The 27631-nt window shown below is 43.2% G+C and overlaps 2 protein-coding genes across 2 annotated transcripts in view; one reads left to right on the plus strand and one right to left on the minus strand.

The window, feature by feature from the left end:
- The window catches only part of LOC110339217 (peflin-like), a 147789-nt gene that overhangs the window by 69035 nt on the left and 51123 nt on the right, over positions 1-27631 (plus strand).
- Positions 1226-27541, minus strand: Dpt (dermatopontin). The gene is made up of 4 exons (XM_005071376.4): positions 27172-27541; positions 17803-17928; positions 6194-6301; positions 1226-2330 (listed from the first exon to the last, which is right to left on the minus strand). The coding sequence occupies exons 1-4, from the start codon at positions 27474-27476 to the stop codon at positions 2264-2266; spliced, it is 606 nt and encodes a 201-aa protein (XP_005071433.1). The 5' UTR covers positions 27477-27541; the 3' UTR covers positions 1226-2263.

Consider the following 27631-nt stretch of genomic DNA (forward strand, 5'->3'; position numbering starts at 1 on the left):
AGATAAATGTCTTCATTTTAAATATTCAGCCTAGAAAAGGCAAGTTTCATGTTTAAGTCATGTCAAGGCAGGTTTCATGTCCAAGATATGTAGAGAAGGTTAGTAGAAAGAATGGAGCTATGAGACCATAACCTCCTCATCAGTCTGGGACTAGTTTCTCACTCGCTGCTCAATTCTGGCTGGTTGACAGATAATATAAAATATAAATAATCTGTATCCAAACCAAACTGATATCTTTCCTGTCTTGGTCTTTGGCTTGTATACAAAGGGCGGTTTTTCTCTTTGTAAAAGTTCTTTGTTCCAGTTGGCACAGTCTCCTCTTACTGGATTGCCTTCTTTTCTCCTTGGCTTTTGTGTTTCAGTCTCCTGACAATTCCTCCCAGCCTCTCCACCCCACATCCCAACCTCCCACCATCTCTCTGCTGCCACCATGGATGCGGATACTGAGTAAGTCAATCAGTATTGCTTGTCTCCCTTCCCGCTGGGCTCCACATGTACCCAACTAAGGCCATTTCCTGGTTGTCAGCCTGCATCAGCACTGCAATAGCTAAAATATTAATGACACCCTCTGTGAAAAATAACACCTCATTATAAATTATAAATTAAAACTGCAGAGAAGCAGCAGCAATGAAATAGAGGAACTCAGCAAAAAACACACATTATTAAAAAGTTCTGAAGAGTAAAGACAGAGACTGACATCTTTAGTTCTGTCTTGCCCATCACAAAGCTGGGATCTTGCTGCAGCCTCTGTTGGCTGAGATTTGCTATTTCCCAACTAGCTGGGGTGTATAGAAAAGCACACTCCCTTGGACTTTGCTCATCTATCTCCTTTCCTGGGCTTACCCAGAGAGAGGTTGAGGGAAGGGTAGCAGAGGTAAGAAAAGAATAAGTAAGTGGTGTAGATAAAGGGAATATGAGCTTCTTCTGCTATAACTTCATGTGATACACTGGGGTATCCATAACTGGGAGACTGAGGTGAAAGTAGCTAGATTTAAAGCCAGAGAAACATGGTCCTAGCCTTTATTAAATCCTTAAGTGACATGAACACTTGGGACTTTGTGTCTTAATGATCTGATTCCTCCAATTACATCCCATCATTACCATCGTTATATTCTTCAAGGTTTGTCACAAACCGCAGTGTGAGGCTGTATTTTCAGAATGATTTAATGAGTAACAAAAGGAGAGGGTAGAGAACATAAACTGATCTTTGATATTGGCAGCACAGTGGATATTGATACTTTTATTTTTATTGTGAGGAAGAAGGTACAAGTGGCTAGGGATAGAGATATCACTGGAGAAATAAAGACAGCATCATGTCTGCATAATTCATTTCCAAGCTACATGGGAAAGTGGGGTGGATCATTTAGGACCAGTCCAGACAGGTGCCAGCAGATCCCCCATGGCTTGTGGGGATATGGCAGTCTTCCTTAGAATACTGGGCATGGGTCAAGCTTCTGATGACCCAAGATCCTTTTTTTCCTTGTCACTCTTGTCTCCCCAAATTCTTAATCTGACTCCCATTCTCTTATCTTTCATTGTTTCTTTCTTAAGACTGATTCTCACAGGTTTCTCCTGGCCCTTATATTCATTTTCATTATTGGGTATATTGACATATGTTTTTGAATCGAGGAAATTCTTTCAGTCTAACATCTCAGCTCGGTTCACAAACTCTCCCACCTCACCCTTTCACCTCCAAGTCCCCTCTCTTCTGGAGCACATGGATCTTCACTTGAATGTCTAGTCTGTGTGGTTCCCATGGAAGGAGAGAGTGGGTATGTTCCCTCAAGACAGAGCGTGCCTCCCCATTCCAGGTGAGGTCTCCGGGTGTCACTCGAACAGACTTAGCTGTAGAGAATCTTTACCGTAACTCTTAACTCTTCCTTTCTCTCAGTCCACCTTCACGAAGCTGAATTTGAAGCTTACGTGATGGTGAGAATAGCCACAAAGCTTTGGCAGGTGCTCTGGGCAGCAGGCTACAAGTATGCAGATGCTGTATGTGTGGTATGCAAGGAAGCCATCAGCAGCAACTGGGGATGGCTGTTACTGAAAGCGTTAAAAGTGAGAAACATAGCTTATATGTGGGTTTGTTTATGCGTGTAATCGTGGTGAGAAAGGCCCAGGCAGCTGATGCTGTACCTCCCATCTCAGGGAAGAGACCAAAGAAAGAACTGCAGATGTTCTAATTAATATTAGTCTATATGACAGGACACCCTCAGGACGCCTGGCCCCTTGCCCTTCCCTCAGACTTCTGTAGGTGGCAAATCTAAACATTTGCAAACTCGCAGTCATAATCAGTCATCCGGCACATTATGAACTTCCATTGGCGATCCCTGTGGGAAAAGAGCCAGAAGACGAATGTCAGTGAAAACAGAGTCGCTGTGGGGAAAAGCAGTGAAGGGCTTTGGCAGGGTTTCAGAGCTTCAGGGATTCCTCGCCTTGTTCTCAGAAGACTGCAGTAAAGTCTCCAGAGAACCAATGGGTCTGTAAGGTTAGACAGCCCCTTGCTGGCTATGGGCCATATAGAGGCTCTTATTCACGGCTGGAGGTTAGTTCTCTGTGGCTGAACCTCCAAGGTGCCTCCAGGATTTACAAGTTCATGGCTCAGAGTAAAAGCATTTGTTAGCATCATCTCCATTTCATTGTGAAGAATCTTCCTCTAAAAGGCCATCCAAATTCCTGCCAACACTTGCTCTCCACCCGACCAGTACTCTCCACACACTGGGATCCAGAAGACGCATTGTGCTCCCTTGAAACACATGTAAGGGGAGTGGGGACAACTCAAGACATCTTCAAGTGAGAAAGAAAACGCCTGTTCTTCTCTCCTGTCAGGAATGGAATGACCTATTTAAGGGATGGGATGGGTTTGAGAGGACAGAGAAATGCTCAGTTTTGAGAAACATGGTGTGGATGCATGTGTTTGCTAAGCTGAGGACCATGTTCTTTTTTTCAATCACTTAATAGAAATGCATGGAATATCTACCATGCATAGCACTCCTGTGTTCTGACACTTTTTAACAGTGATAGAAATGGTTGTCATTGTGAAGCCTCTAGTGCTTCCAATGTGCCCAGGCCTACACTAGATTCTCTACGACTATGTGTTCTCTCAGTAATCCCCACAGTGACTCATTGTTTTGTAAAGAAATAGATTCAGTGGAATAAGACTTGCTTTAAAGGATTAAAGTGATACACGATGATATCAGATTTCAAGTGTGCTGGCCTCAATTCTTGGTCTTTCTCTTCTACCGCTCTGCATCCCTTTGCCAGGTGCCTGTAATGCTACCAGAGGACACAGCTGCCATGCTCTTTGAACAATTCCAATAAAGTGTGGAACTATTTTATCCATATTCAACCAAGCAATCTCTTCCAAAGCACAGCCCTTTCCCCTTCTCCCTTTTCCATGCTCCAGGCTTCCTTTTAACTCGGCAGTACGTGTGTCCAGCTTCTGAAAGGGGAGTGTGTGGGGATGGCCATGCTATTCTGGGTGAGGTTGTGGACGGTAAGCAAATAGCCCAAAGCCAGCTTACTAATTCTGTGTCTGTTTTTCTAGCTTGTCTGTGCAGAGCCGTTGGGGATAGCATTCTCCAGCACATGTCTTTAAGGACTGGAGGGAATGAGCCATGTGTTGATATTTGTTCTTGTAAAAAATCATCCACAGGGGATATGACTTGCTTTTGACAATTAGCAAGCTGGTGTTATGTGTATTTTCTAAGTAAATTCAATATGCACAGCTAAGAAGTACGTATCTATACATGAAGAAGGTAAGAAAGATCTCATGGCCAGGCATTCATGTTGTTCATTTAAGAGGCTGTTAATAGATTCTAAGAAAAATTTAGACTTGATCCTAAAAGAATCAAGGGGTTCAACCAAGTTCTGTTTTCCATCCTAGACAGTACTTTTCAACTAGGGGTTAAGTGGCTCCCATGGTATATTTGGCAATGACCGCAAAGAGTTCTGCCTATCACACTGAAGGTAGGCCTAACACCTAAACTCACAGGACATGCACCTGCAACAAAGAACTATCTCAGCCCAGAATGAGGAGGAGACTTCCATGAGTGAGTTGTATACTGAAGGGAAGCCCTAATGGGGTTGGGGGTGAGCATACCATCTCTTACAGAAATGAAGAAATGAAACTGTGGATCGTCAAGTCACTGACTGTTGGTGACTGCAACAAAATTACATGGGCATGCTCATTTTATTTTATCTGGGAGGAGGAGGAAATCATTTTAAAACAACCCAGAGACACTGTATCTCAGTCTTCGGCTATTCTATACAATTTATGTAGCTAATCATTTCCAAGCCAGTAAGAACTGGCTGTTTCAGCTGCCAAAAATATTTATTTCACATTGACTTTATTGTTTTCATTTCCTGCTATATTTTTAATCAGAAAACTCAGAACCAATTTCCCTTTTAATATGGGGAATCTTTGGGAGCACTGGACACTGGTATTATGTTCTGAACTTTAGCAGCCATTTTCCTGCTCAATGATATGAGATTTCCATCCTCTTTAAGTTCTTGGGTCTTTCTCTTTCTTCTTAAATATGGTTGCTATGTGGTACACCACTCAATTGTTTCTCCTCAGTGGAGGGGAAAAGTTTATCCTAAGTACTATTCCCCTTTTAAACTGTAGTTTTAGAAAACAGGTAACTAAGTTAAAACCCTATCTCAAATAAAAACCAGTTACATATGAAAACTGAGGTGTTCTTCTGTGGAGAAACAAGAGTCTCTGCTTGTGGACCCTGGAGCATACAACATGCTTCTTCAAAGCTACTTTGTATCTTTGAAATTTGTATTCCATATTAAACAAGTTAACAGCAGTTAAATGAGATGCAACTTCATTTGAAAGCATATACACAAGAGATAAATGGTATTCAAATTGCTCATAGTCTGTTACCTAATGAGATTTTGTTAGTTTTATGTGGTTTACATAGCCCAAGTGGGTGATCTTCCTAGAATTCATTTTTGTGTGACATTGTTATCACCTGATTAAAAGTAGCCACATCAACTCTTAGTGTTTGAATTTCTTTGTAGTTTTTTTTAATGTATTAATAGAGAACTAACCACAAGGTCCACATGAAGTTCATGTCTACAGAAATTTTGATCCTTGTTTTCTTATTGTTTTGATGTATTTGGGAGAGGATCACAAAGGAATAGCAGGAGAAGTAGGGGTAAGAATGGGGGAGGGGTGGAGTAGATAGTGTGTGGGTGGGAGTGGGGTGGAGTTGGGGGTGGGGTGGTGGTTCAGGTTAGTGCTGTTTTTCTCCTTAAGTTATGCAAATCTTCTATTCATTCAAGAAAGGTTCTGACTTCATCTGGAATTACTTACTCCTTTTTCATTTCTGGATATGATTAGTTAGATCACATGGTCTACATGTTGATGTCGTCACAACATCTGTGTGCCGGAAAATAATGTCCAATGTAGTCACTGTACTAAGTAGTACTAAGAAGTAAGGCTTGTGGGGACTGATTAGGTAAAAAAAAGATGCTGCCCTTGTGCATGGCATTAGTGCCTTTGTAAGCAGGCTGGGTGCAGCTGTCCTATCCACCTGCTGTGTGGGGACACGGTAAAAGGCTCCATCTTTGAAGCAAGGAGTGCTCCTGACCACATATCTGCTCCTTCCTCGATCCTGAGTTTCCCAGCCATCTCTGGGGCTGAGAGCAATAGATTTCTGATTTTTATACATTGTCCAGTTTCAGGTGTTGTGTTCTAGAGGACTGAGCATACGGAAAGAGGGGATTTTGTGTGTTCTTCCTTGCCAATCCCTCCTGTTCTTTCTTGCTCCCTTCCTACAGTTCTAAGTGGACAACACACGGAACACAGGGCTGGGAAGGGCTCAATTTGATAGTGAATACTCTTTTAACCATTCCAACCTGTTCATGTCATGTCTAGTGCTTTCTGAAGTTGAGTGCAGGAATTTCTCAGAACATCAAGGAATGCCAGTGTCAAGCTCAGGACTCTGTTGTGGAGTAGGCTGGTATGTGTCCTCCTTGGCAAGATCATGCTGCCTTGTGAGGCAGTTTCGTCACTTCTCAATGGCTCCTGCTACCTAACCAAACCCACAGTTAACTCTTGACTAAGTAGGAAACTAGACTGTGGAGGTCAGCTGGTAAAAATACCCACAGTCAGGATCCCGGCAAGGAGAGAATCCACACAGCTCTAACCTGGAGCTCACTGGAAAGGGACTACTCTACTCACCTTTCCACTGCAGAGAAAGTGGTTGTTGCTCCTCGGATGTAGTAGTCGTAGTTATAGGAAATCATGTCCATTTCCTCCCCATAGTGGCCTGGGTACTCTGTTGTCAGCCTTTGTGGAGAGAACAAAGGGTTGGAGCAAACAGAACGCTCATGTGAAGGAGTGGGGAAGAACTCTGAACTGGAGTTAGAAGGTTCCCACCAAGCCCAAATGAGAGACATTTTCCTCCATCTCTCACCTTCCTTCCCCTAGCCATTGAACTGTATACTAATCACACGAGGACAGAAACTATAAAGGAAACATGCAGAGACTCCAGTCTGTGGAGACAGACAGAATTATTTCCATTCTATTCAGGTCAGCCTGTTCCAAATTGGATCATAAAATCAATTAACTGATTATGACCAGTGCTCTAATACTTTATACTTTGACAGCCTGAAAGGGTCTAGAATCACCGTGGAGACAAATCCACAAGCTTATCCATAAGGGAATTTTCTAGATTGGTTTAATTGGTAGGAAAAGCTACCCTAAATGTAGATGGTACCATCCCATGGGCTGGGGTCTTGAGCTAAATAGTGAAAGCAAGCTAACATCAGTATTCATCACTCTTCTCTTCTTGACTGGACACTATCTGGAGCTGCCTCTACCTCCAGATGTCTAGACTTCTCTGCAGTGATGGACTGTACTCTGGCACTGTGAGCAAAAAAATAAACCTTTGCTTCCTTAAGTTGCTTTTGTCGAATCATTTTTTCATAGCAATGAGAAAAATAACTGATATACTGGTTTAAAAAAAAGAACACAACAAAGTAGAAAGTATCAGGTCACATGGTACATTTCCTGCACTAGAGTTATTCAAATATATGTATGTACTTACTGTGTGTATATAGTATGTGATAGTTTAACACACATTTCTTATCATGACTAATAATAGTAATCATGTTTAAAATATCTGGCTAAAATGTGAGCTTTGCAAAGATACAGCTGTAGAGAGAAGCCTTCTGCCAGCCTGGTCCCATGAACACACAGGATGCTATATTAATTATGAAGCTGTTGGCCTTGCTTGTTTCTTACTGGCTAGCTCTGACTTAAATATTTACTCCATAATTGTTAATCTAAGTATTTCTTTTACCGGAGAAAAGGGTCTGGACTTCTTACCCCTATGGCAGCTACATGATGACTCCCTGTGTTTCTCCTTCCCAGAGTCCTCCTTGATTCCTAGTCCCACCTATCTTGCTTCCCTATTGGCCAACAGTGCTTTATTTAACAACCAATAAGATTTCAGAATGACATCTCCCATAATACAGCTCTATCCATCACCATTGTTTTTCTGGCAGCTCAAACAGTTCTTGCTATTTGGCAAATATTTTCTGAATAAATAAATGGCTTTGGGAGAGTAACTTAATTGATTTCCTGATCTATTAAAAATGAAAGCTGTCTTATTCATTTTCATTGCATCTAGTGAAAGTCTGTGTGATATGATTATACAAGGCAGGTGTGGAATCATTAAATAATATTCTCCTCCTCCACCAGCATCAGCACCTCCTTTTCTTATTCTTCCTTTTTTACGCTCGAAGATGGAGTCAATTCTGGGACAAATTTAGACTCCCCTGGTTCTCATAAAGATTTGCCACTGGGATTCATCAGGACCAAAATAGGCTCTTTTGGGATAAAAAGGCCTCAGTGTCTTTACCTAGGCAGGCCATGAATTCACTATGTAGCTAGGATAACTTTCACCTCTGAGTATTTCCCCCTTTTCCTCCCAGGAGCCAAGATTACACACATGCATTACCACTCTTAGGGTCCATCTATATCCCCAGGGCCACTCAGGAAACAGCTAACTTGTGAGTGCCAGTAATCCCATTTGATTTTGGTTTGCCAGGCTATTGTATATTGAAGATAGAAAGATCTTCCTTTCTGCAATCTAATGACCTTTCTCTTAAGTCTGAAAGAATTTTTAAAAATCCCGATTTATCTGTTAGAAAGACTGATGGGAAGGACTACAAGGAGTGCATAGGAGCAGCAGGACCAAGGTCAGCCCAAGGTAAGTGGGACTTTGAAATCTAAATACGCTCTTTGGGCTTTTCTTAGTCATCCTTCGCCTGCACACCTCACTCTCTTCTATGTACTGTCTTTTTTGAAGACATCACTAGGCCATCTTAGATACCAAGCCTGTTCCAGCATGGTTGATTTCTACTTGATGTGTTCATGAAGGGAAAAATTGAAGTCTCCTTTATGCTTGTAAAGAGTCCCTGAAACAACACTTCTTTTGTCTAACAACAGTTAGTTAAGTGCTACATAAAAGGACCTAATCAGGCCTCATTTGGATCCCACTGGCTTGTGATTTGAGAATTCAGTGACAGCATTAGGACAGGTCACCCAGAGACAGAGGGGGCTGTCAAGAATATGCATAATGTTAGCATGATTTTGAAAGTGTTTTTCTTAGTTCATAAACATATTCTACAACTTTAAAGAGCAGCATTTAGACACAATGCACAAAGCTTAGTTACCAAACATTTTTCTTTCTGCTATAGCAAGATTGCATTAGGCTATGCCCAGTTGCCCAAACTAGTTGACTATTGTTTCTATTGACCTCTGTCCTCAGATCACTTGGATAGTTAAAAACATTTGGGATAAAGTGGGAAAGAAAAGCTTGCATTTAAGATAAACATCAGTAAGTATTAGGTTCCAGAGAGACAAACAATTCCCTAATGCTTTTTCTGATGATGATTCATTATTCAGTCTGTAGTGAACAAATGGGGTCTTTGGCTCAGCTGGGTGGGTTTTGCCTGGAAGCCTCTTTATGGTGGCACAGTCAGCTGTCTGCTGAATTTCTAGAATTTTCCAGAGAATGTGAAGTGTGTACCACTGGTATATTTCCATCTTGGTCCCAGTTAAGTTTAGCTTTGATTTTTTTTCGGTTTTACGAGACAGGGTTTCTCTGTATTGCTTTGGAGGCTGTCGGTCCAGCCCAGCCTCGAACTCAGAGATCTGCCTGCCTCTGCCTCCCGAGTGCTGGGATTAAAGGCGTGCGCCACCAACGCCCGGCAAGCTTTGATTTTTTTTAATTGTGTTTTGTTTTGCTTTCATCATAAAACAAGGAAATCACGTTTCTACTGTGTTCCAGAACTTTGGACTAGGGGAACAGTGAAGGACACTGGAAACTAAAAGTATGGAAGTAGAAAATAACCCAATCATTGGTAGAATATGAACCTTCCAAACACCACCTACAGCAAGAATATCTTTTTAAATTCAGCTTAGGAGTCCACGTTTTTAGTTCAATAGATACATGTTCATTTATTTCTTAACATCATGCATATACACACAATATCCTAATGGATAGAAGTCCTAGTGATGGTTCTTCTGGGAGATAAAGGGCTTTAAATTTTAAGAGGTAGAACTGAGACAAAGTGTACACACTTTTCAGAAAGTCAAAAGAGGACAAAGGAAACAAGATTATCATGCTTTATTGGACATGGTGTTAGCTCTCTCGAGGGTAGCAGAGAATTCAGTGTGGTTTCGCCTTCTTGTAAATTACTATGTAGTTTCAGACAGCTTTTTGGCAAAGTCCCCCATACAGAGAATTGTCACACATTTCTAGTCCAGCTAAAATGATCAATTAAGCCTGAGGGTTGGCAAGATGAAGGGGACAACAATATATAAAGAAATGAGCTTGTTTTTAAAGTACGCTGAGCAATGTAAGGGGAGCATATTTACTTTATTTCACTTTAAAAAATCACTGTGTGAGCCGGGCAGTGGTGGTGCATGCCTTTAATCCCAGCACTCGGGAGGCAGAGGCAGGTGGATCTCTGTGAGTTCCAGGACAGGCTCCAAAACAATACAGAGAAACCCTGTCTCGAAACAACAAAAAAAAATCACTGTGTGTGTGTATGCATGTGTGTGTGTGCCCATGTGCCCACATGTATGTGTATGTGCTCATTTTTCCTACCACTTTCAGTAAGAATCTACTGGGGTACAGTTTTTCACGTCTTGTTCCAAAACTTGGAGAACTTGGTATCTTAAGCCTTGTCCAACTTCTTGTGTCAGATAGGGGTGAACAAGATGAAGGGAAATTAAATGATATCTTAATTATGAACAGCTGAAAATTAGTTTGAACTGAAGGAAGATTGAGATGGGACTTTATCATCTGTGATACTTGAACCACTGAAATTGTTAACAGGTCAACTAGACTCAATGAACATCTGCTGACCCCATTGTAGGATGACTGGCATAGAGATCTCTTTGAAGTATCACTGGTACCTGGCACCATACACAAATTTTATGAGCTAGTGTTCACGGGGAGAGAGGACACACTCAAGAAGTATAGACTTGATGTGTCAGGATTGGTTTACATTTTACATTCAGATCAAAGATCTGGGAATGTTCTTAAATATCCCAGTCTATTCATGGTGAAGCTGCTTACATAAAACCTTCCCAGGCACACAGTAAGGAATGAGGGTACTTCAGGGTAGATGACTTTGTTAGTGCCCTAAAATGCTTAATACATGCTACATCAGAACTTGTTTGAGCTAGTTTTACAAAGACAAAATGATAAAACCCAAATTGGACTTATGTGTAAAAACAAAAACAAAAAGACACTCTCAAAGAAGCCATGTCCTCTGCAGTCACATAAGTGCCCTTCTTTGTGTAGATAGACTGGATTCTGGGAACTTGGGCTGTGACAAGGAATGTCAAATGTTCGTGTCTATCATCTGTGGCATTTGGGGTTTATATTTCAAACACTTCGGATATGTATCACTGCACAGGGGAAGCATAGTTCCTGGGATGTCTGTGACTTAAATTAGAGGAGGAAAGTCCCTGAACAGTTTTCAAATTGCTGTTTTGGAAGTGAGCCTCCAGATCTTGCTTCAAGCCCTGGGCTAGTCTGCAGTCACATTCGTTTTGATTACTGTTGACTGTCATCAGCCATATTATCTCCTGGCTACCCTGGCCTGCACATCAGCAAGGACAGCTTCACCTCCAATTTCTCCCTCCCACTAAACGAGCCCCTCCCCCTCACCATTAGTTGTCTGTTGTATCTCTGCCTAGTGCTTGATCTGTGTTCTTATTTTCTTCCTGTGTTGAAGTAGGCAGCTGTGCACTAGGCAAATAACGTGGGATATGGAGGTAGCTAGACCACTTTGAATAAAACTCACTCCTTTGAAGAAAGTTCCAACTTATGTACCTCAGTTTCTCGATGAGCACAGTGATGATATCAATAAATAAAGTAGTAGAATCATTGACCATGAGGAACCTATTCTAAATTTGTGAATTGAAGTTATTTTATATCCAATCACCTTCAGAAACGCACTGGTTAAATGAATGAAGAAATGATGGCCGCTTCTAGAGTCCTGTGGATGGACTGATCTGTATTTGAGAGGTTTGCATTGTTCTAAGTAGATCAAGTCTTGGGTGAACTGATACTTAGACAATCAGCCACATCTCTGAAATTTCTTTTTGAAGTCTGAACACAAGAGAAGCACGGCCGTTACACAGGCAGCAAATAGACCTCAACATTATAAATAGGGGTCAGTAACTGTGTCAGACACTGCAGCTGATGAAGGGCACAATTGATTTTGCTCAAGCTCAGAGGAGCTGTGGACTGCCAGACTGAGTGCGTACAGGACATGGAGCTGGTTATTAGTGAAGTACAGGAATATCCAAGCTCAACGTACACTCATCTGAAAGGTAACATCTAGGTTAGTTTTCTTGAGATATGGGCACCTCCATCTCTGCAATTATAGCTCCTAGCTTGCTCAGGGAAACCTGTGTGGCAACTTCCCCTTTCATTGAGCCTCTGGGAGAGGTGCCACAGGAGACTATCCAAAAAGCATGGGGTGACAGACTCCCAGACGGAAGGTGTAAGAGCTCATTTCTGACTTGAACACTGCATCACAGGGATGGTCTTGCCAGCAAACCTCTTCTTGTGTTACTAACTGAACAACAAGCTGTGAGTTAAGTATTCTCTTTGACTGGATCATTCACAGTGGAAGCGAGGAGACTAATGCTTTCCTTAACTGAATCTGGCTGTCGTGAACTAGAAATGCCCAGGAATTCAGCAAAGCTACTCTCTGCCTTATGATGTGGACACAAAAACAGTTGGGGACAGTGGTGGAGAATGCTGTCTGATTGTCATGGCAAGCCAGGCTGAATGGCAATGTACAGGTCATTTAAATAGGTGACCTTGTCCAATCAGATCATCCAGCAAACCTACTGGTCAGTCATACATCCACAGAAAGATCATTTAGAGAAAAAGAAATAGTTGCTCAATTCAAAACCCTCCATTCCCAGAATTCATGGTCCCCACCCAGCTGGCAGACTGACTGGGATGTGACCTGCAGCAGCTGGAGCTGCTTGAGGCCGGGGGACGAGCGCAGAAGGTCTCTGAAGGCTTGTGGTTCCTTTGATTACATGTGTTTGCTGTTTGCAGATCACTGGATTATGAATCTGGATTCTTCTATCTAAATAAATATGTGTTACATTTATATATTGAACCAGTCCAGTGGGAACCGATTAGTAACAGCATGTCTGCATCTAACAGGAATTCACTTTCTTGCCAGGTTTCAGTAATGCTGTGATATCTAAGGAGACACTGCTAAGGCTGAAGTCAGAACAGTACCTTGGTTCCCACCAAACAAATAAAGCCCACACACATCTGGGAGTTAGTGATGATTTGTCTTTTTTCTAGTTCCGAATGATATTTCTGACTCTCTAAATGTTTGGAAGCGCAGAGATGCCAGACGTTCACTTGACAAGTTTCACATGTATGCTGCAGAGAGCTTTTCAAAGTAGAAGAGGGGATGGCTGGAGTGGAGCAGGATGCCTGCAATCCCTGAACTCTCAGGACATTAAGGCACAAATCGTTTGCTGGATGTTTGAGGAAGTCTTGATCTACAAAGTAAGTTCCAGACCAGCCAGGGAGACAGTTTGTGTTAAACAAGCACGCAGGACTGCAGAAATGTCTCAGTGATTGAGAGCATCCACTTTTCTTGAAGATGACCAAAGTTCAATTCCAAGAGCCCACATAAGGTGGCTTACGATGTCCTATAACTCTATATCTAAGGAATCTAATGGTGTCTGGATTCTATGAGTTCTTGGACAAGCATGTGAGCGCTCATGTGTGTGTATGCACACACACACACACACACACACACACTTAAAATGAAGTAAACATTTAAAACAAACAACCTTAAAAACAAAGTAGGAGGAAAGGTCCATCCTTTCATGAGTCTAGTTCTACCATTTAATTCAAGTCAGTCACAATGAGTAAGAGAAGGTTTCAAATGCAGGGATCATCAGCATTTCTGTGGGGTGGTAGAACATAGCTGTCAGTTCACTATGTGGGGCTGTTAAAAGGATCAAGCAGAATAATGAATGCAAAGAAAGGGTTTTATTTTTAATCAACTATTAAAAGTCACTCTGTCAATGCCAGTTTCATTGTGATTATTGCTCTTAAGGGTTTGCAGTATGCAGTTAGTCTTTTGACAGCTTTTGTGTTAAGGGCCAGGCAGTATTCTGAGATGCTGAAGAAGTGAGAATTTATGACCTTGGGGGTTCATTCAATTTAGAAAGGTATAATATAACACCATGACTCAGGCAATTTAAAGATCCCACTGAAGTGTCTAGACACCCTTGGAACAGTGAGTCATACACTGTGTTCTGTGGTGTTTAGTGCACACTCTTCCACTTCTCTGAGGTCTCCTTGAAAAACGTACCACTTCCATAGACCACTATATGAACTCAGTTCTGTCACTGTGCTGTCTGTGGAAGGCCCAATCATGTTGAAGCTCTCTCTTGGGGACTCTGCTTCAGAACTGACTTGTGATACTTTCCTGCCTACCCTGTGATTCTGACCAATGGTGATATGTCTGGACCTGGGGTGGGGTGAGGGAGAATGAGGAATTAGGGATTAGGAATGCAGGCTGCAACATCACTGAAGACAGAGGCTTGGGGATAAATGTTATATAACCTGAATGTTTCTGTCAATTCAAGAAAAGATGTTCATCTCATTTTGACCATTGTTCAAGGCTCTCTGTTCCTATACATACGTTTCCATAGTCATTGACTTCTTAGGGTTCTAAGTGATGAACTGCATCTAAGGGGAGTTGGGAGAAAGGGTATGTAATACTTGTTGGGAAGTAAGCCTGATGACAACTCCAGACTGGGGCATCATCAGATAAATAGTAGAATTTGGTACCCAAAGATTTATCTTTATCAGGCCTTGGCACCCAAGTAAACAGGATAGGCTTCAAGCATCAATGTCCAAGTGTTGACACATGACACAGAAGTCCTGAGAAGATGGGTTAGAGGACATTTCTATGCTGTCTTCTTTGTCCCAGCCTTCTCTCCATCCATTCTCAACCTCTGTTGTCAGTCAGATTTTCTAAAGCCAGTGAGATCCAGGCGTTTATCTGCCTTATGGCTGGAAGCCTTGGGCCCTAAGCCCATTCCCTGTTGCTCTGTTTGTCCAGGACAGCAGCTATGACCGTCTGGCCACAGACACTGCAGGCTCTCTCATTCATTCTGGCAGAGACCCCAGGCTCTCACTGTGAGGGAAAATGTGTCTGTCCCAGATCACTCTTCATCTTCCTGGGGAAGAATGACTCATGCACCCCTGTCCTCTGCTTATCCAACCCCTCTTACATGTTCTGTTTTCTGCAGGGCACACTGGGCCTTGCTGGGTGTCTCTGGCTAGGGATTGCCCTTGAAAGACCCCTTAAATGGCCTCTTCTGCAGCTGGGAAAGTGGAGGGGACTCTGCTACAAAAGAGACCAGCTTTGTGTAATATAGTCAGTAGCAATGACAGGTTCCTGTTATCCCATTTAACTCCCTCACTATAAGACTAGGGAGTAGGCTAAAGCCTTCATTAATTGAATAAATGTGAGTGTCTGCTGTGCACTTCATGTCATTAAAAGGCGTTAGGACCTGGGGAGAGCGATCAGTTAGTAAAGAACTCACTGGATAAGCATGAGGGCCTGAGTTTGATCTCCAGCACCCAAAGCAAAATCTGAGCATAGTGACTCACACTAGGGATCCCAGCCCTGGGGAATCCAAGATAGGAGGATACCTGAGGTCCATTGGTCAGTCAGTCTAGATTAAACACAGCAAGACCTGAGTCCCAGGGAGAGTCTCTCTCTCTCTCTCTGAAAACAATGATGATGTCTCCTTAGGAGCTGTATCCCAGCTAGCTAGTTTGCATCCACACACATGCACCTGAATACATGTTCATCCACAAGCAAAAAAATACATAAAAATTCTTTTTAAAGGGCTTTGTGTGCATTAGTACAAAGATCTCCATGAACACAAAGCTTATAAGGCAGAAGTGGGAGGTAGGGATGGAGAATAAAAAACATCTACTTAAAAACAACAGCAACCTACTTTCTGGAAAACATTACCTTCCTCTGCATGTCCTCCAGAATCAATTAACTGCACAACAGTTGACAGAGAAGAAACCACTTATGACTGGGAATGTGGCACAGTCCTGGAACATTTGCCTAGAATGCTGGATCCCCAGCACCGCAAGAAAACAAGAAACTTCTGCCCAAGGTTCTTGTTCTCTCTCTCTCTCTCTCTCTCTCTCTCTCTCTCTCTCTCTCTCTCTCTCTCTCTCTCTCTCTCTCTCATGCACACACACACACACACACACACACACACACACACACACACGACGGAAGGGGGGTGACTAAGATCCAAGCACTGTGCTACACAGACATCGGATACAAAGATCAATGATTTCTTTATACCGGGTACTCCAAGTCTAGGTAGAGAGAGACATCCATGTAAACATAATGTAACAGTGTACTGTCCCAGAGACATCTGCGAAGGGTTAGTGCTACCTACTGCTGAGCCTCCAGCTGCCTGAGGATGCCTCTCCTCTCAACTACACACTGCCGACACTCCACTGAACCACTCACTGACACCATGTATGATGTGTTCCTTTGGAGACTGAGAAAATAAAAATCCTGTTAATGTGGCAAATGCGTCACTAGGCTGATGACTGTTTTTGCTTGCTCATTTAGGTACATTATTCACCTTTCAACTAGCTTTGAATGCTTTGCTGCAAAGGATGCTCACTGAATGTCAGAAGAGTCATTCTCTTGGCAGATAGGAAGAGGGGATTGGCTCATTCTCCCTCTCTGCTTTGCAAACTGGTATCTGAATTACCTACCCTTTGGCTAACACCTCTGAAGCAATCATAGTGTGAGGATTCATCACAACCTCAAAGACCTTTCAGTGCTTTGAATTTCAACTTGCATTTCAGTGGTTCTGAGAAACATGACCATGGATGTCTTTGAGGAGATTGGAGACCCCCCGACATGCTTCATACACTGTGGCACAAACAGGGTAACTATGTTTTCCTTCCAGATTGCAAACTCTAGTTTTCATAAGTTTTTTAAATAGAAACAAAATAAATAAACATTGCCATCACTTTTCAGTGGTGCATTGAGGCTTTCAGAGAAGTAAAAGTGATTTTCCAAGGACAGGACAATTACAGGGGGAGTAGAGGAAAGAGACTGCAGTGAAAGGTGGCATGAAGGCTACAACTAAAGAGTCCCCTTGCCTTTCCCAGCATTCCTTGGGCCCAATATAGCATGGAGATCTTTACTCTTCAACTCGGGATCTGCCCCGGCTGAATCAGCAGCCCTTGGCATGCCGGTTCACCTGCTATGGTGGGGTGAGAAGTGCTTTACCAAAGCAGTTTGGTGGAGCCAGAGCTCTCTGCTCTATCATGCAGCTTCAGACATCAGCCAACTGAGCTGTGAATTTACTGTCATTACTGCAAGAAGAAAGGTGTTCAGCTTTTGGAGTTGTGGGTCTCTAGAGACATCGTGCACCTCTGGGACATCTGTGGAGTAGCACTGTGATTGCAGAGAACAAACAGAACCCCAAGGCTGTCCTCCAGAGCACCAGACTATAGAGAGACAAACCACTTGAGTGAGGCAAACTTTGAGTGTTGAAGGTTTAAATGCCTGGATTGTTTGCAGACCAAATCATTTGGGTTATGTTGTGTTGTTAACACTGGGTGTGAGTTATCAGGGTAAACAAATGTATATGTACTCTCATAGACAATTGGAAGCAAAATCAGGAAGCCCTTGGCTTCAGCCCAGGGAGAGACAAGGAAATAGGACATCACAGGCTCTGACTGCCCGGTGACTCAGGAAACACCAGCATCACTTTGTTTCTACTTCTATTGCTTTCTGTCTCTATACCAGACTGTGGCCCATGCGGGACTTGGTTACTCCTAGAGGTGCTGCTGCAAGGATATGGGTCCCAAACAGACTTGGATGTAAGGTGAAGTCAGCACAACAGAAGGAAAAGGCATGGACAGGACTGTAGCCTTCAGCTGCTGGGTGATGTTGGTCAGTCACTGACTTCCTGAATTGTTCTGTTTCTTTCTTATGTCAAAAGAGGCATGTGAGAACATTGGGTTGGGTAACCTGTAGGGCCCTTTCCCTTATTATAGTTTTCTTCAGCCATTCATTCCCTTATATATTTCAGATACTGCTTATCAAGCTGGTTTGTGACATCGTGGGCTTATTTAAAGGACCAGATAGATCATCATAGGCTCCTACCACCCCTAGGAGGTATGAGAAATGAGGTTTAGCTCCCAGACTCACCAGCAGGAATAGGGACATCTCTTGCTGTAGCGACAGCAGTAAAATTGCCACTCCCGGTCCAGCACTGACTCGAAGTAGCGGCTCTGGAACCCTGCCACCAGTCCATTGTTGGAGCAAGTCTGGTACCTGAAGAAAGGAGAGCATCAGGGCACTGATAGATGCAGAACCCCTCCCCAGACCCTCCTGAAACAGTTACACACGCTCTCACTGACTCACTCCCTACAAGTTATTCTATTTGATGCAAAGGATAGATGTTGTATAGTGGAACATCTCACATAACTCAGCAGCTTTCAGTGGAAGGAAGTTTGGTAGACCCCATTTCTGATGACTCTCCATGTATGTATAGTTAGATGAAAGGATAGTTATGAATTTTACAATTGAGGATGCTATAAGCCATTTTACTTGCATTTAAACAAGAATTATGATAAATTGTTACACTTCAAATAAACATTTCACCGTCCTCCTACACAGCACATAAAGTATAGATAGATACAGTGGCTGTCCAGGGGAACCTAATAGGAAGTCTAGGATCATAGTATATCCTAGACTTAGGTAATATATTAGATATACATAATATATTATATTTTTTCCTATCACCTTTCAAAGGACCTATTTCCAAATGTCACCCACACATGAATTCAAGGATTAAGCTTACAAAATATGAGCTTTAGAGAACATATTCAAACCACAGTACATGCTGCTCCAAATCAGGTCTTCAGCTACTTCTGTATCCTTAAGTTTCCTAGGCACCTAGACCACCAATCTATGCCCTCTTGTATGAAACAGGAGGCAGTGGCCGATGGTACACAGTCTGAAGGCTGGCAGATAAAACTAACTTTCTAGAAGGTATGAAAAGGGGATAATGAGTTCCTTGGGCTGACTACTGAGGGAGACCTTGTTGATCTGTAACCCTGGGGCATCTAAGTGTCATTTTCTTTTTCATTGCTAAAAATTAACCCCCACACCTGTCCTTTTCATTCATTTATTGTTTATGTGTGCATTTGTGCACATGTATATTTAAATATACACTTTATTCCATTCATCCATTCAACAACTTATTCTTTATTATTATTATGTTTCAACTACTGTGCACTATGATGAGAAAGGAATTGATAGGTGGGCAGGATGTTTATTCAGCCACATTTCTCAAGTGTGGTAAGAAGTTCAGAGTTGACAACTCAGCTGTATGAGATCAGTGCTGAAATCCAATATGTAAATTGAGACTGATAGATTTTGATTATCAAGTCTTTTTTACCTTAAAAGTGTTGTCACTTTGGCATTCTACAATTGACATTGACTACTACTGTCAGAATGTGATGGAAAAGTAACATTGTGTGTCTTCCAGGTGGGGCTAACCATGCCAATTCCACATCAACATGAGTATGAGGAAACCTGTATAAAATCTAAGAGCCACGGGCAAACCCTAACATCTTCAAAGAGACAGAAAGCAGAGTACACTGGCGCTCTATGTGATTTCCTGTTTTGTCATCATTAAGCAACCACCTTCTTCCAAAGTAGAGCCTTTTACTCCCCATATGGGGTGTGGTTTTATCTACTGTTGTGTTTTATGTACTCTGATCCCCATAAGGAAAAGAGTTGGCACAGCGGTAGGTTACCTTAAGTAAAATGAATGTAGGCAGATGAGCTGACCTGTCTCATGGAAGCCCAGTTCTGAAGGCAATCCAAGTTCCACAAATTCCCCTTTGGCCCTCTGCTGACAGCCAGCCCCATGGCCTTGTAATAAGAGAGCTGCCACTTCCATATGCCACCTCAGACCATGCTTCCCTGTAGAGAGTAGTTGCACCCTGCATGCTCCAGCCCCCATGACATTTGGAGAAAGGTAACCAAATTACAGTGCTCCTCCCCAACTTTGGCTGGATTGTCTTCATAGTTTAGTGGTGGGATCCTGTTGGGAGTTTGGTGGTGTGGAATTTTTCCTTCCAGAACTGGACCTTGGTCAGGGTATGTATTCACAATGGGAAGACGGGCATGGCAGAGTGTCTGTAGTCATAGGTTATGCTTCTGTTAGCTGAATCATCCAGATCAGTTGTCAAGCTATCTAATGACCAAGATTTTCTTTCTGTAAAATGAGCAAAATGGCATATACTTGTAGTCCTGTGAAAAACAAATAGGATAGTGCATAGAAAAGTCTGAGGATGCTGGTGTTTGGAAGCTTTATAAATCACTTATGTTGCTATAATTTGATGTGGTCTATACAGTGAGTAGGAGTCTACTTTGTGAGAGCCTCTCCAAAGGTTGAGTGTACATAAAGCATGGTGTGCCCCTAGGATGAAGCTCACTGATATTGGATGCCTTGGCCACTCTGTACTCTATTATCTCTTATCACCTAAGTGACAGTACAGTCCTTATAAGAAAAGGTCATTTAATCTTTATTTTGTATTCCTCATAATGCCCAAGGCTTGTTCAGCAAATGTTTGATTGTAGAATGAATGGGTAAATAACTGACAGGTTGTCTCCTAATATCAGAGGCAGACTTAATTCCTAAGGGATTATCATTTGAGTCTTTGAAATGTTCTGGAACTCCCTCTGAGTAGTTCCTATGGAAATTGGAGCAATGGTTCATTTTCCTGTTTCTATCTTCTTGTCCGGGGATGAAGGTGCAAAATGGATATCATTTTACACAATTCTTTCATGCAGTATTTACACTCTTGGTCACCTTTGCAATCGCTTCTTATAAAACAAAGACCATGTGAACATTAGGCATAGCTGCGGACTTGCAGGCCCAGGTACAAGGCAGGTGAGAGGAGGACAAGGCTGAGAGAGGAAGCTGGAAGGTTCTGTATTGTTCAACATATTCCAACTCAACCAAGAAAAAGAAGCAGTTATTGGTACAATGACATGGCAAGACTCTGGTGCACTTCACAGCACAGGCTTGTTGCTTTTGAATAGTCTACAGAAGGAGATCAGCTCCAAGGCTCTAAGTGTGGCATTGACCCCAAACTCTCAGCAGACTTCAACGAAATGTTCCCCTGGCACCTGAGGGCCTGATGCCCTGCAACATAAACCTCTCTCCATTCTTTTTCACTATCTCTTTGAGAATTAACGTCAGCTTCAAAGACAGGAGCAATACCAGTTCTGATCTCTCTAAGACTGGGAGTTTTCTGGAAGGGAAGCCATGAACCTATGACTCTTTCGGTGACAGCACTTACAGATATGCTCAAAGGAAATGGCCTTGATGGAAATGATTTTTCTCAAGACCATTACCTTAGTAGCAAAGGCAGAAAAATTTCCCTTGTATCTGCAATGGTAAAAAAGAAACAACAGGACATGGAAGGACCTCATCCTGAGGAATCTGCAGGTCCGAAGTCTCTTCCCCACCTTGACCTGAACATGCTCCATGAAACCTCGTTTACATCACAGTGAGGACACTGTGAAGTGGTGTCTGAAAGAGCATGGCCCTCTAGTCACTAAGCAGAAAAGGATGTATAACTTGGGCTTTTTTATACCAAAACTTCTATGCCTTCTGCCCTCAAAGTACAAAACAAACACAGCAGTGACAGAGGTCGAACAGTACCGAGGTCGAACTTTCCATTATTATATGTGAGCTTCATCCAGTCTGGGTGGAAGAACAGGAGGAAGGACAGGAGGCAGAGGTGGGAGGCAGGAGGGCAGCTTTCCTTTCCTTCCTTTTTTTTTTTAAAGTGCTCTGTGGAGTTTCAGCTTCATCTCTGATCTCTGCTTGCCCCGTTCAAAGGTGTAGAAAGCCCATTATCTCAGTGAGTTGAAAATGGGACTGAGTTGTGTATAGAAGGGGAGGCCATAGTACCATGTTGGTCACTGGTGCTCAAAAGCTTTTAATTGAATAGTCTGGTTGTGTTGGTCTTGTCCCACTTCATAAACACATGCGTACTTTAGGGGCTGTTAGCCTGTCTCCAGCTCCATGGCTGGGATGCACTAAGGGCAGGGATGGCTCTTTCTGCTGTTCCTGGATATGATTCTGCTGCCTGGCTCCATATTTTAGCCCTGCTAAACTGTCTACTGGATAGGAAACAGAAATGACCTGTCAGGTAGAAAGACCCATTATAGAAAAGCAGTCAGTAGAAACTACTCAAAGGGCCTCTCAAGAGAACCAGCTTTTTCATGAGATGTCCTTATATCCTGAAAGTTTCTATGTAAGGCCAGCAAACAGAAGTAACTGTGGGGGCTCATGATCATCAGTTATTAGAATGTCTTTAACCTGTTTGTCTAATGCCCCCCACAATATCTATTAAACTGTGACGAGTATTCAAGATGCTTAAAGTTGTACATATAATAGTCACAGAGTCTAACTGAATTACACTCTCCAAAAGGCCATGTGTCCTGATACTCCAGTCTTGTAACTTACCAGCTACGGGTGATTCATTCAGTGATTCTTAGTTTCCACTAAATGTTCCCAACCCTGTTGTGGAGACCAAATGAGATTGGACTGTGGGCACAGATTTGTGGTATTAATCTTCATATTCTCACAGCCTAGCAAAGTTTATAATAGCAACCACTGATTGGGCAAATGAATATACAAATGGCAGAGGCTATAAGCATCAATATCACAACATCACATAAATTAGGGCATGGGTCATCCAACTTTCACTAAGTGTGATGAGTTCATTGACTTTTCAGTAGCTTGACTCTGAGCTTTCATTTCTAACCAATGGTGTAGAAAGATGACTCTACATTCTCCCCAAGCCTGCTTCCTGTCTTGGGCTTCTTGGATACTACTGCATTCTGTTTGCAAGTAGTCAACCTGAGTTCTTATTTTTCAACTTTTCACTTTGAAATAAGTTGAGATTTAAAGATGGTATAAGATTCACATCTGTTCTTCACCCTGCTTCCCCAGTGCTACCTCTCATAACTTGAGTATGTTTCTAAACACTAAGAAATGACATTAGCAGAACCCCTAAACTCTAGAAATGATTATGATTTTATCAGTTTTCCCATTAATGTCCTTTTATTGGCCTAAGAGTCAAACCACAATATTATGTGACATTCATGCCTTTGAAACAAAGAGTTTCCTATGAACTCTTTTAGTTTACTGAAACAAAATTATGGGAGAATATAAACCTAATATTGGATTCATCTTGTGGTAACAATGTGTGTCAACCATGCTGTATACATATTTTAGAGATTCTTGGGGAACCTTAAAAGACCACCCTGCAGGTTGATGGATACAGTGAGCCAAAATGAAATGCTGGACACTGTCTTATAAATTTGGAAATATCAGAAATCAAAGACATAAACAAAATGGTTTTCCCCAGGGGGGGAAGAAAAACTACATTGAGGGTAGTGAAGATACTGTCTGGGATTCGGACTGCCTCAAGCACCAACTAGACTAATTTGGTCTTTTGGTACACATTTATTGGGGCCCTGATATGTGCTAACACTATTGTAGGCACTGGGAACACAGAAGTGAATAAGACAAAGTTCTTAAGTTCACAAAGCTTATAGTTAATGAGGGAAACAAATTATAAGGAAATACAGATCTAGCAGTAACTATATGCAGAAAACAGCACACTGAGGTTATAGAGGATTAAAGACATTGGTTTAAAGGATGTGAGCACTGTACATTTGGAACACTAAGGACCATGAGCTGGGACAATCGCTCTGCTCTTCACTGCACAGAACATTGCACATTGTGAAAACCCAAGTTCCTGGCCAGAGTGTCTAGTTTTAGACTTACATTGATGCTGACGTAGCTCTGGAACAGTCATCCTTTCTTTTCCTTTCAGTTTTGTGGATTGCCATTGCTTAATTAATTTAAAAATTCAACTCTAATGAAATAGATGCTTTAAAATGTATTTGCAGATTTCCTGAAGCACATGGAGCAGAAATGGTACAATATATAGAACTTTTCTTCCTCCACATACTGACTTCACATAAACCGGTTTGCCCAAAATAAGTTTCATCAAATTCCATACTCACTAAATTGTTATTGTCTGCCCTTAAATAGGATGCTAAAGTGTTTCTTTTAGATGCAGATTTATTATAGTGTTCCCTTCTTCTCCTAGAAGCATCATGCCTTTTATTTCTCCTCTCTTTTCTCACCGCACCCCTGCCCCCACAGAAGGAACTGAATACCAAAGAGAGTATAACTGGGAGGTGTGATGAATCCTAGGCCAGAAAATCTTCTGCCATAAGAATTCAGCTTCACCAAAACTTCCAAGTTACATCTTGCTCCACATAAGACTTGTGTATCCCAAGGTGTATGTGAACCAAAATCAGAGGAACCGCCTCACAACAGACCAGACAGCTCATCTGGCCACCCGAGGCAAACATAATCATGAGGGACTATGTAAAGCCTCCTGGGAATTTCAGTGGGGGAAACGGGCACCCTGCTTCGGAATGCTTGTTCAAAGCAGTGGCTATCAGCCTAGACACCCTGAGTACCAGCACTCAGCTGAGAACAACACCGTGTAAAGATGGCTCCCCATTAGCAAGTTTTCTTCAGCAAAGCCTGTGCATTGTCAAGTTTGTGTTTGTCCCTCCTGCCTCTTAAAATAAACCTGAAAGCTAATTTACTCATACAAGACAGCCAAATTGCAGAAAACTCACCAGCAACTCCTCCCCAGAACAGATTAACAGACTGCAGCCAGCAGGGGGTGGGGGTGGGCCACATGTAATTGCTCCCCAGCCTGTGAACAATTTCTTTCCTTCCAAATTTTGCACTGAGACTGGAGTCTGAACACAAAGTCATAATCATCTAGGAGAAACCGCCTGGGAAGTCATGGGTACCAGTTCTGGGGCAGCTGCATCCTGTGGTGCGGAAGCTGTTTGGCAGGCTCATGGCTTTCCAGCCCCGTACTTGGTGGATATGGGGAGGAGATTAGGTAGGGTGGAAGCTGGAAAGCAAAGATCTTAGATTCCAAACATCAAAAATGCAGAGGAAGGGGAGGGGAGAGACACCTTGCCTGTCAATGTCACACTTGTCACCCATAGGCAAAACAAAACAAAACAAACAAACAAAAAGTCAGCTTTTTCTTCTTTTTTTTTTTTTCTTCTCTTCAAATAGTTTGGGAGTTCATGGCAAAACAGCTGCAAATGGCCACATTTCAAAGACAGCATTTGGCTTCTCTCCTTTAGCTTGGTGAACCCAGGGATCAAGGGACTGCAAGCAAGAACCATGCATACTCTCAAGTGTGCAGCTGCTTGGTGGAACCTGCAGAGATTACAGAGTCTAGGGGTCCATCCTCCAAAGGAGGCAGAGATTACAGAGTCTAGGGGTCCATCCTCCAAAGGAGGCAGAGATTTCAGAGTCTAGGGGTCCATCCTCCAAAGGAGGCAGAGATTACAGAGTCTAGGGGTCCATCCTCCAAAGGAGGCAGAGATTACAGAGTCTAGGGGTCCATCCTCCAAAGGAGGCAGAGATTACAGAGTCTAGGGGTCCGTCCTCCAAAGGAGGCAGAGATTACAGAGTCTAGGGGTTCGTCCTCCAAAGGCGGCAGCAGGAAGACAGCTGATGCTGTGGCTAAGTCACCCTGCATTTTGTCATTAGCACCAGAACCAAACCCCAGCTCTCACAGCCCAGGGCTCTTCTGTTAGAGGTTGAGCAATATTCACAGAGTGCAGTTCTTCTGTGGCTCTAACAAGGGGGTTAGAAAGAGGACCCATTTACATGATGGTCCCCTGGTGGGTATATTGGGCAGGCAGTTGCAACTAGGTCATTTCTATCCTTGAAGTCAGGCAATGAGCTGGGCTGCCTCTGAGTCACCTGTGTGTCTGAAGGGGTTTCAGTTCATTAACCCATTTGGTAGAGACAGAGATTCGTGGGGATGACCTAACAAAGCCTGTCCTGCCTGCCTCTGCAGTTCCTCAGTCTGCACCTCCTGGTGTGGTTGTTGTCTCCTCAGGCCAATAGGCCTTCTCCTCAGAAGCAAACTGACACTTACCCCACCAGGGCTGGGCTTCTGCTGGGCTCTTATGATTCCACCTTCTCCCAGGACTAGCTTGTGTGTGGTTTTGGGTAACAGGCTCTGCTGACAAGTCTGCCCGAGATGGAGGGGGCAGGCTCTTGGAGGCCCACTGAAGTTGCTCAGTATATGTTCTTTAAAGCAAAACTTCCTGGATCCAAAGTTTGCCTTTCTAGCTGAGGAAAACCACCTTATCTCTAGACCAGAGTTTGGCTACCTACAGCATGATCGATAGTCAGACATGCAATAAGGTAATTCTGTTAAGTGCTTGGTATGATGTGTGCTCAAGGACACTCTCAATAGACGAGACAGTTTTTACTGATGTTCCCTTCCGTCCAGCTCCTTCACTCGCTTGGACTGTTTTCTCCAGGATGGCTGGTGGTGTCACCACTAAGGTTGCATGTTGACCCCTTCGAGCCCTCCACTCCACCAGAGCCTTGCAGGAGGCCCTCACACAGTTGTCTTGCTGAGCAGACAGCAGAGGTGGCAGCCTTCCAGCTGGGCTACCTCCTCACTCAGTCTGACTGTTCTAGGGTCAACCTCCACCCTCTCCCCGAGCCCTGGATTCAGACAGCTGGGAATGACTGGTCTAGCCATCACTGGCTGTTGAGACTAGCTTTTGATCAAATACCAGGGCTGGGACAGTCACACAGAGAAGCACAAGCTGGAACCAATTCTACTCTACTGATTAGGGGAAAGGGCAGACGGCAGAACGCATCTGAAAACCTTTGGTAAACTATATCCTGGCAGTAGAGGCCACTTTAAATTGCAAGAGAGGAGAAGTGGAAGGGAGGAGAGAGAGAGAGAGAGAGAGACACACACACACACAGAGAGAGAGAGAGAGAGAGACAGACAGAGACAGAGAGAGAGACAGAGAGAGACAGACAGACAGAGACAGAGACAGAGAAATCTCAGCACTAAGATCCTGTTTCTCAGAACAGCGGAGGGCTATCTGATTTCACTGCCCTGGCTTCTATTTCTCAGTCCTTTCTACCCAATCACTTGCTCTGGATCTGTTATTTCTCAGACTACTGGTGCTGAGAATCCAATTGTTCATTTTCTTCAGACTCTTCCGGAGTCATATGTTTGAAAAGCAGTAAACCATTGCAGAATGGAAACATCATTCCAGTGTCACAGCGATGCTCACTCACTATTAGTTCCTTAGGGAATTTCAGGGTCTTTTGCAGTTTGATAAACATTTTGCAGACACACCCCCAGCCCACAGGCCATACTAAGCCTAGGGAAGGCTTTGAAGGAGTATAACCATAAATAAGTCCAACTTCCATGGACATATTCTGTCCTGGTTTTTCACCATACAATGTCATCTAGCAGCCCTGCCCACGAGAGCATGCAACAGTGAGTTTGGGATATGCCCAAGCTAAGAGCAATGCTAACCCTTGAGGACCAAACTTCCCGCTAGAGTACATGCACAGATGTTGGCATCCCAACTGTACTGGGTGCCTCTTACCATTCCATGCCAGCCCTGTTGATCTCCTCCCACCAGCACTCCGTGGGCTCCCCGAGGCTTTGGGGTGTGGGCATGCAGGCATAGTTCCATTGTCTGTCAGAGCCTTCCTTCTTGCTGAAGATGCTCCTCACGGCTACCACCACTTGCCCGTGGGGACACTGGTAGCTGAAGCCTTGCCGGTTCAGATTCACCCAGCCATCATCACTGTAGTCGTGGTACTGCTGGTATGGGTACCCGTAGTCCCCATACTGGCCCCAGGCTGTGGTTACCAGTGGCAGAAGCACCCACAGAAGAGTGAGGTCCATACTGTCTGGCTTTTGGCACGAAAATGTCACCCTAAATTTTCAGGGCTGACTTTTATACAGCTGCCGCTAACATGTGGCTCCCAGATGTGGGAGAACCGGATCCAACTGCAGTGTGTCATTGCTCAAGCAAAAGCTTTTCCACGCTGAGAAATTGG

The sequence above is a fragment of the Mesocricetus auratus genome, unplaced genomic scaffold, assembly GCF_017639785.1.
Source record: "Mesocricetus auratus isolate SY011 unplaced genomic scaffold, BCM_Maur_2.0 Super-Scaffold_100676, whole genome shotgun sequence".
In the NCBI taxonomy this organism is placed as follows: domain Eukaryota; kingdom Metazoa; phylum Chordata; class Mammalia; order Rodentia; family Cricetidae; genus Mesocricetus; species Mesocricetus auratus.

Excerpts from the sequence above, each read along its gene's own strand:
- Dpt (XM_005071376.4), bottom strand. The coding sequence starts at position 27,476 with ATGGACCTCACTCTTCTGTGGGTGCTTCTGCCACTGGTAACCACAGCC. Across the intron at positions 6,302-17,802 it reads AGATGTCCCTATTCCTGCTG|GCTGACAACAGAGTACCCAG; the intron begins GTGAGTCTGGGA and ends CTCTCCACAAAG. Across the intron at positions 2,331-6,193 it reads ACTTTCTCTGCAGTGGAAAG|GGATCGCCAATGGAAGTTCA; the intron begins GTGAGTAGAGTA and ends CTTTTCCCACAG.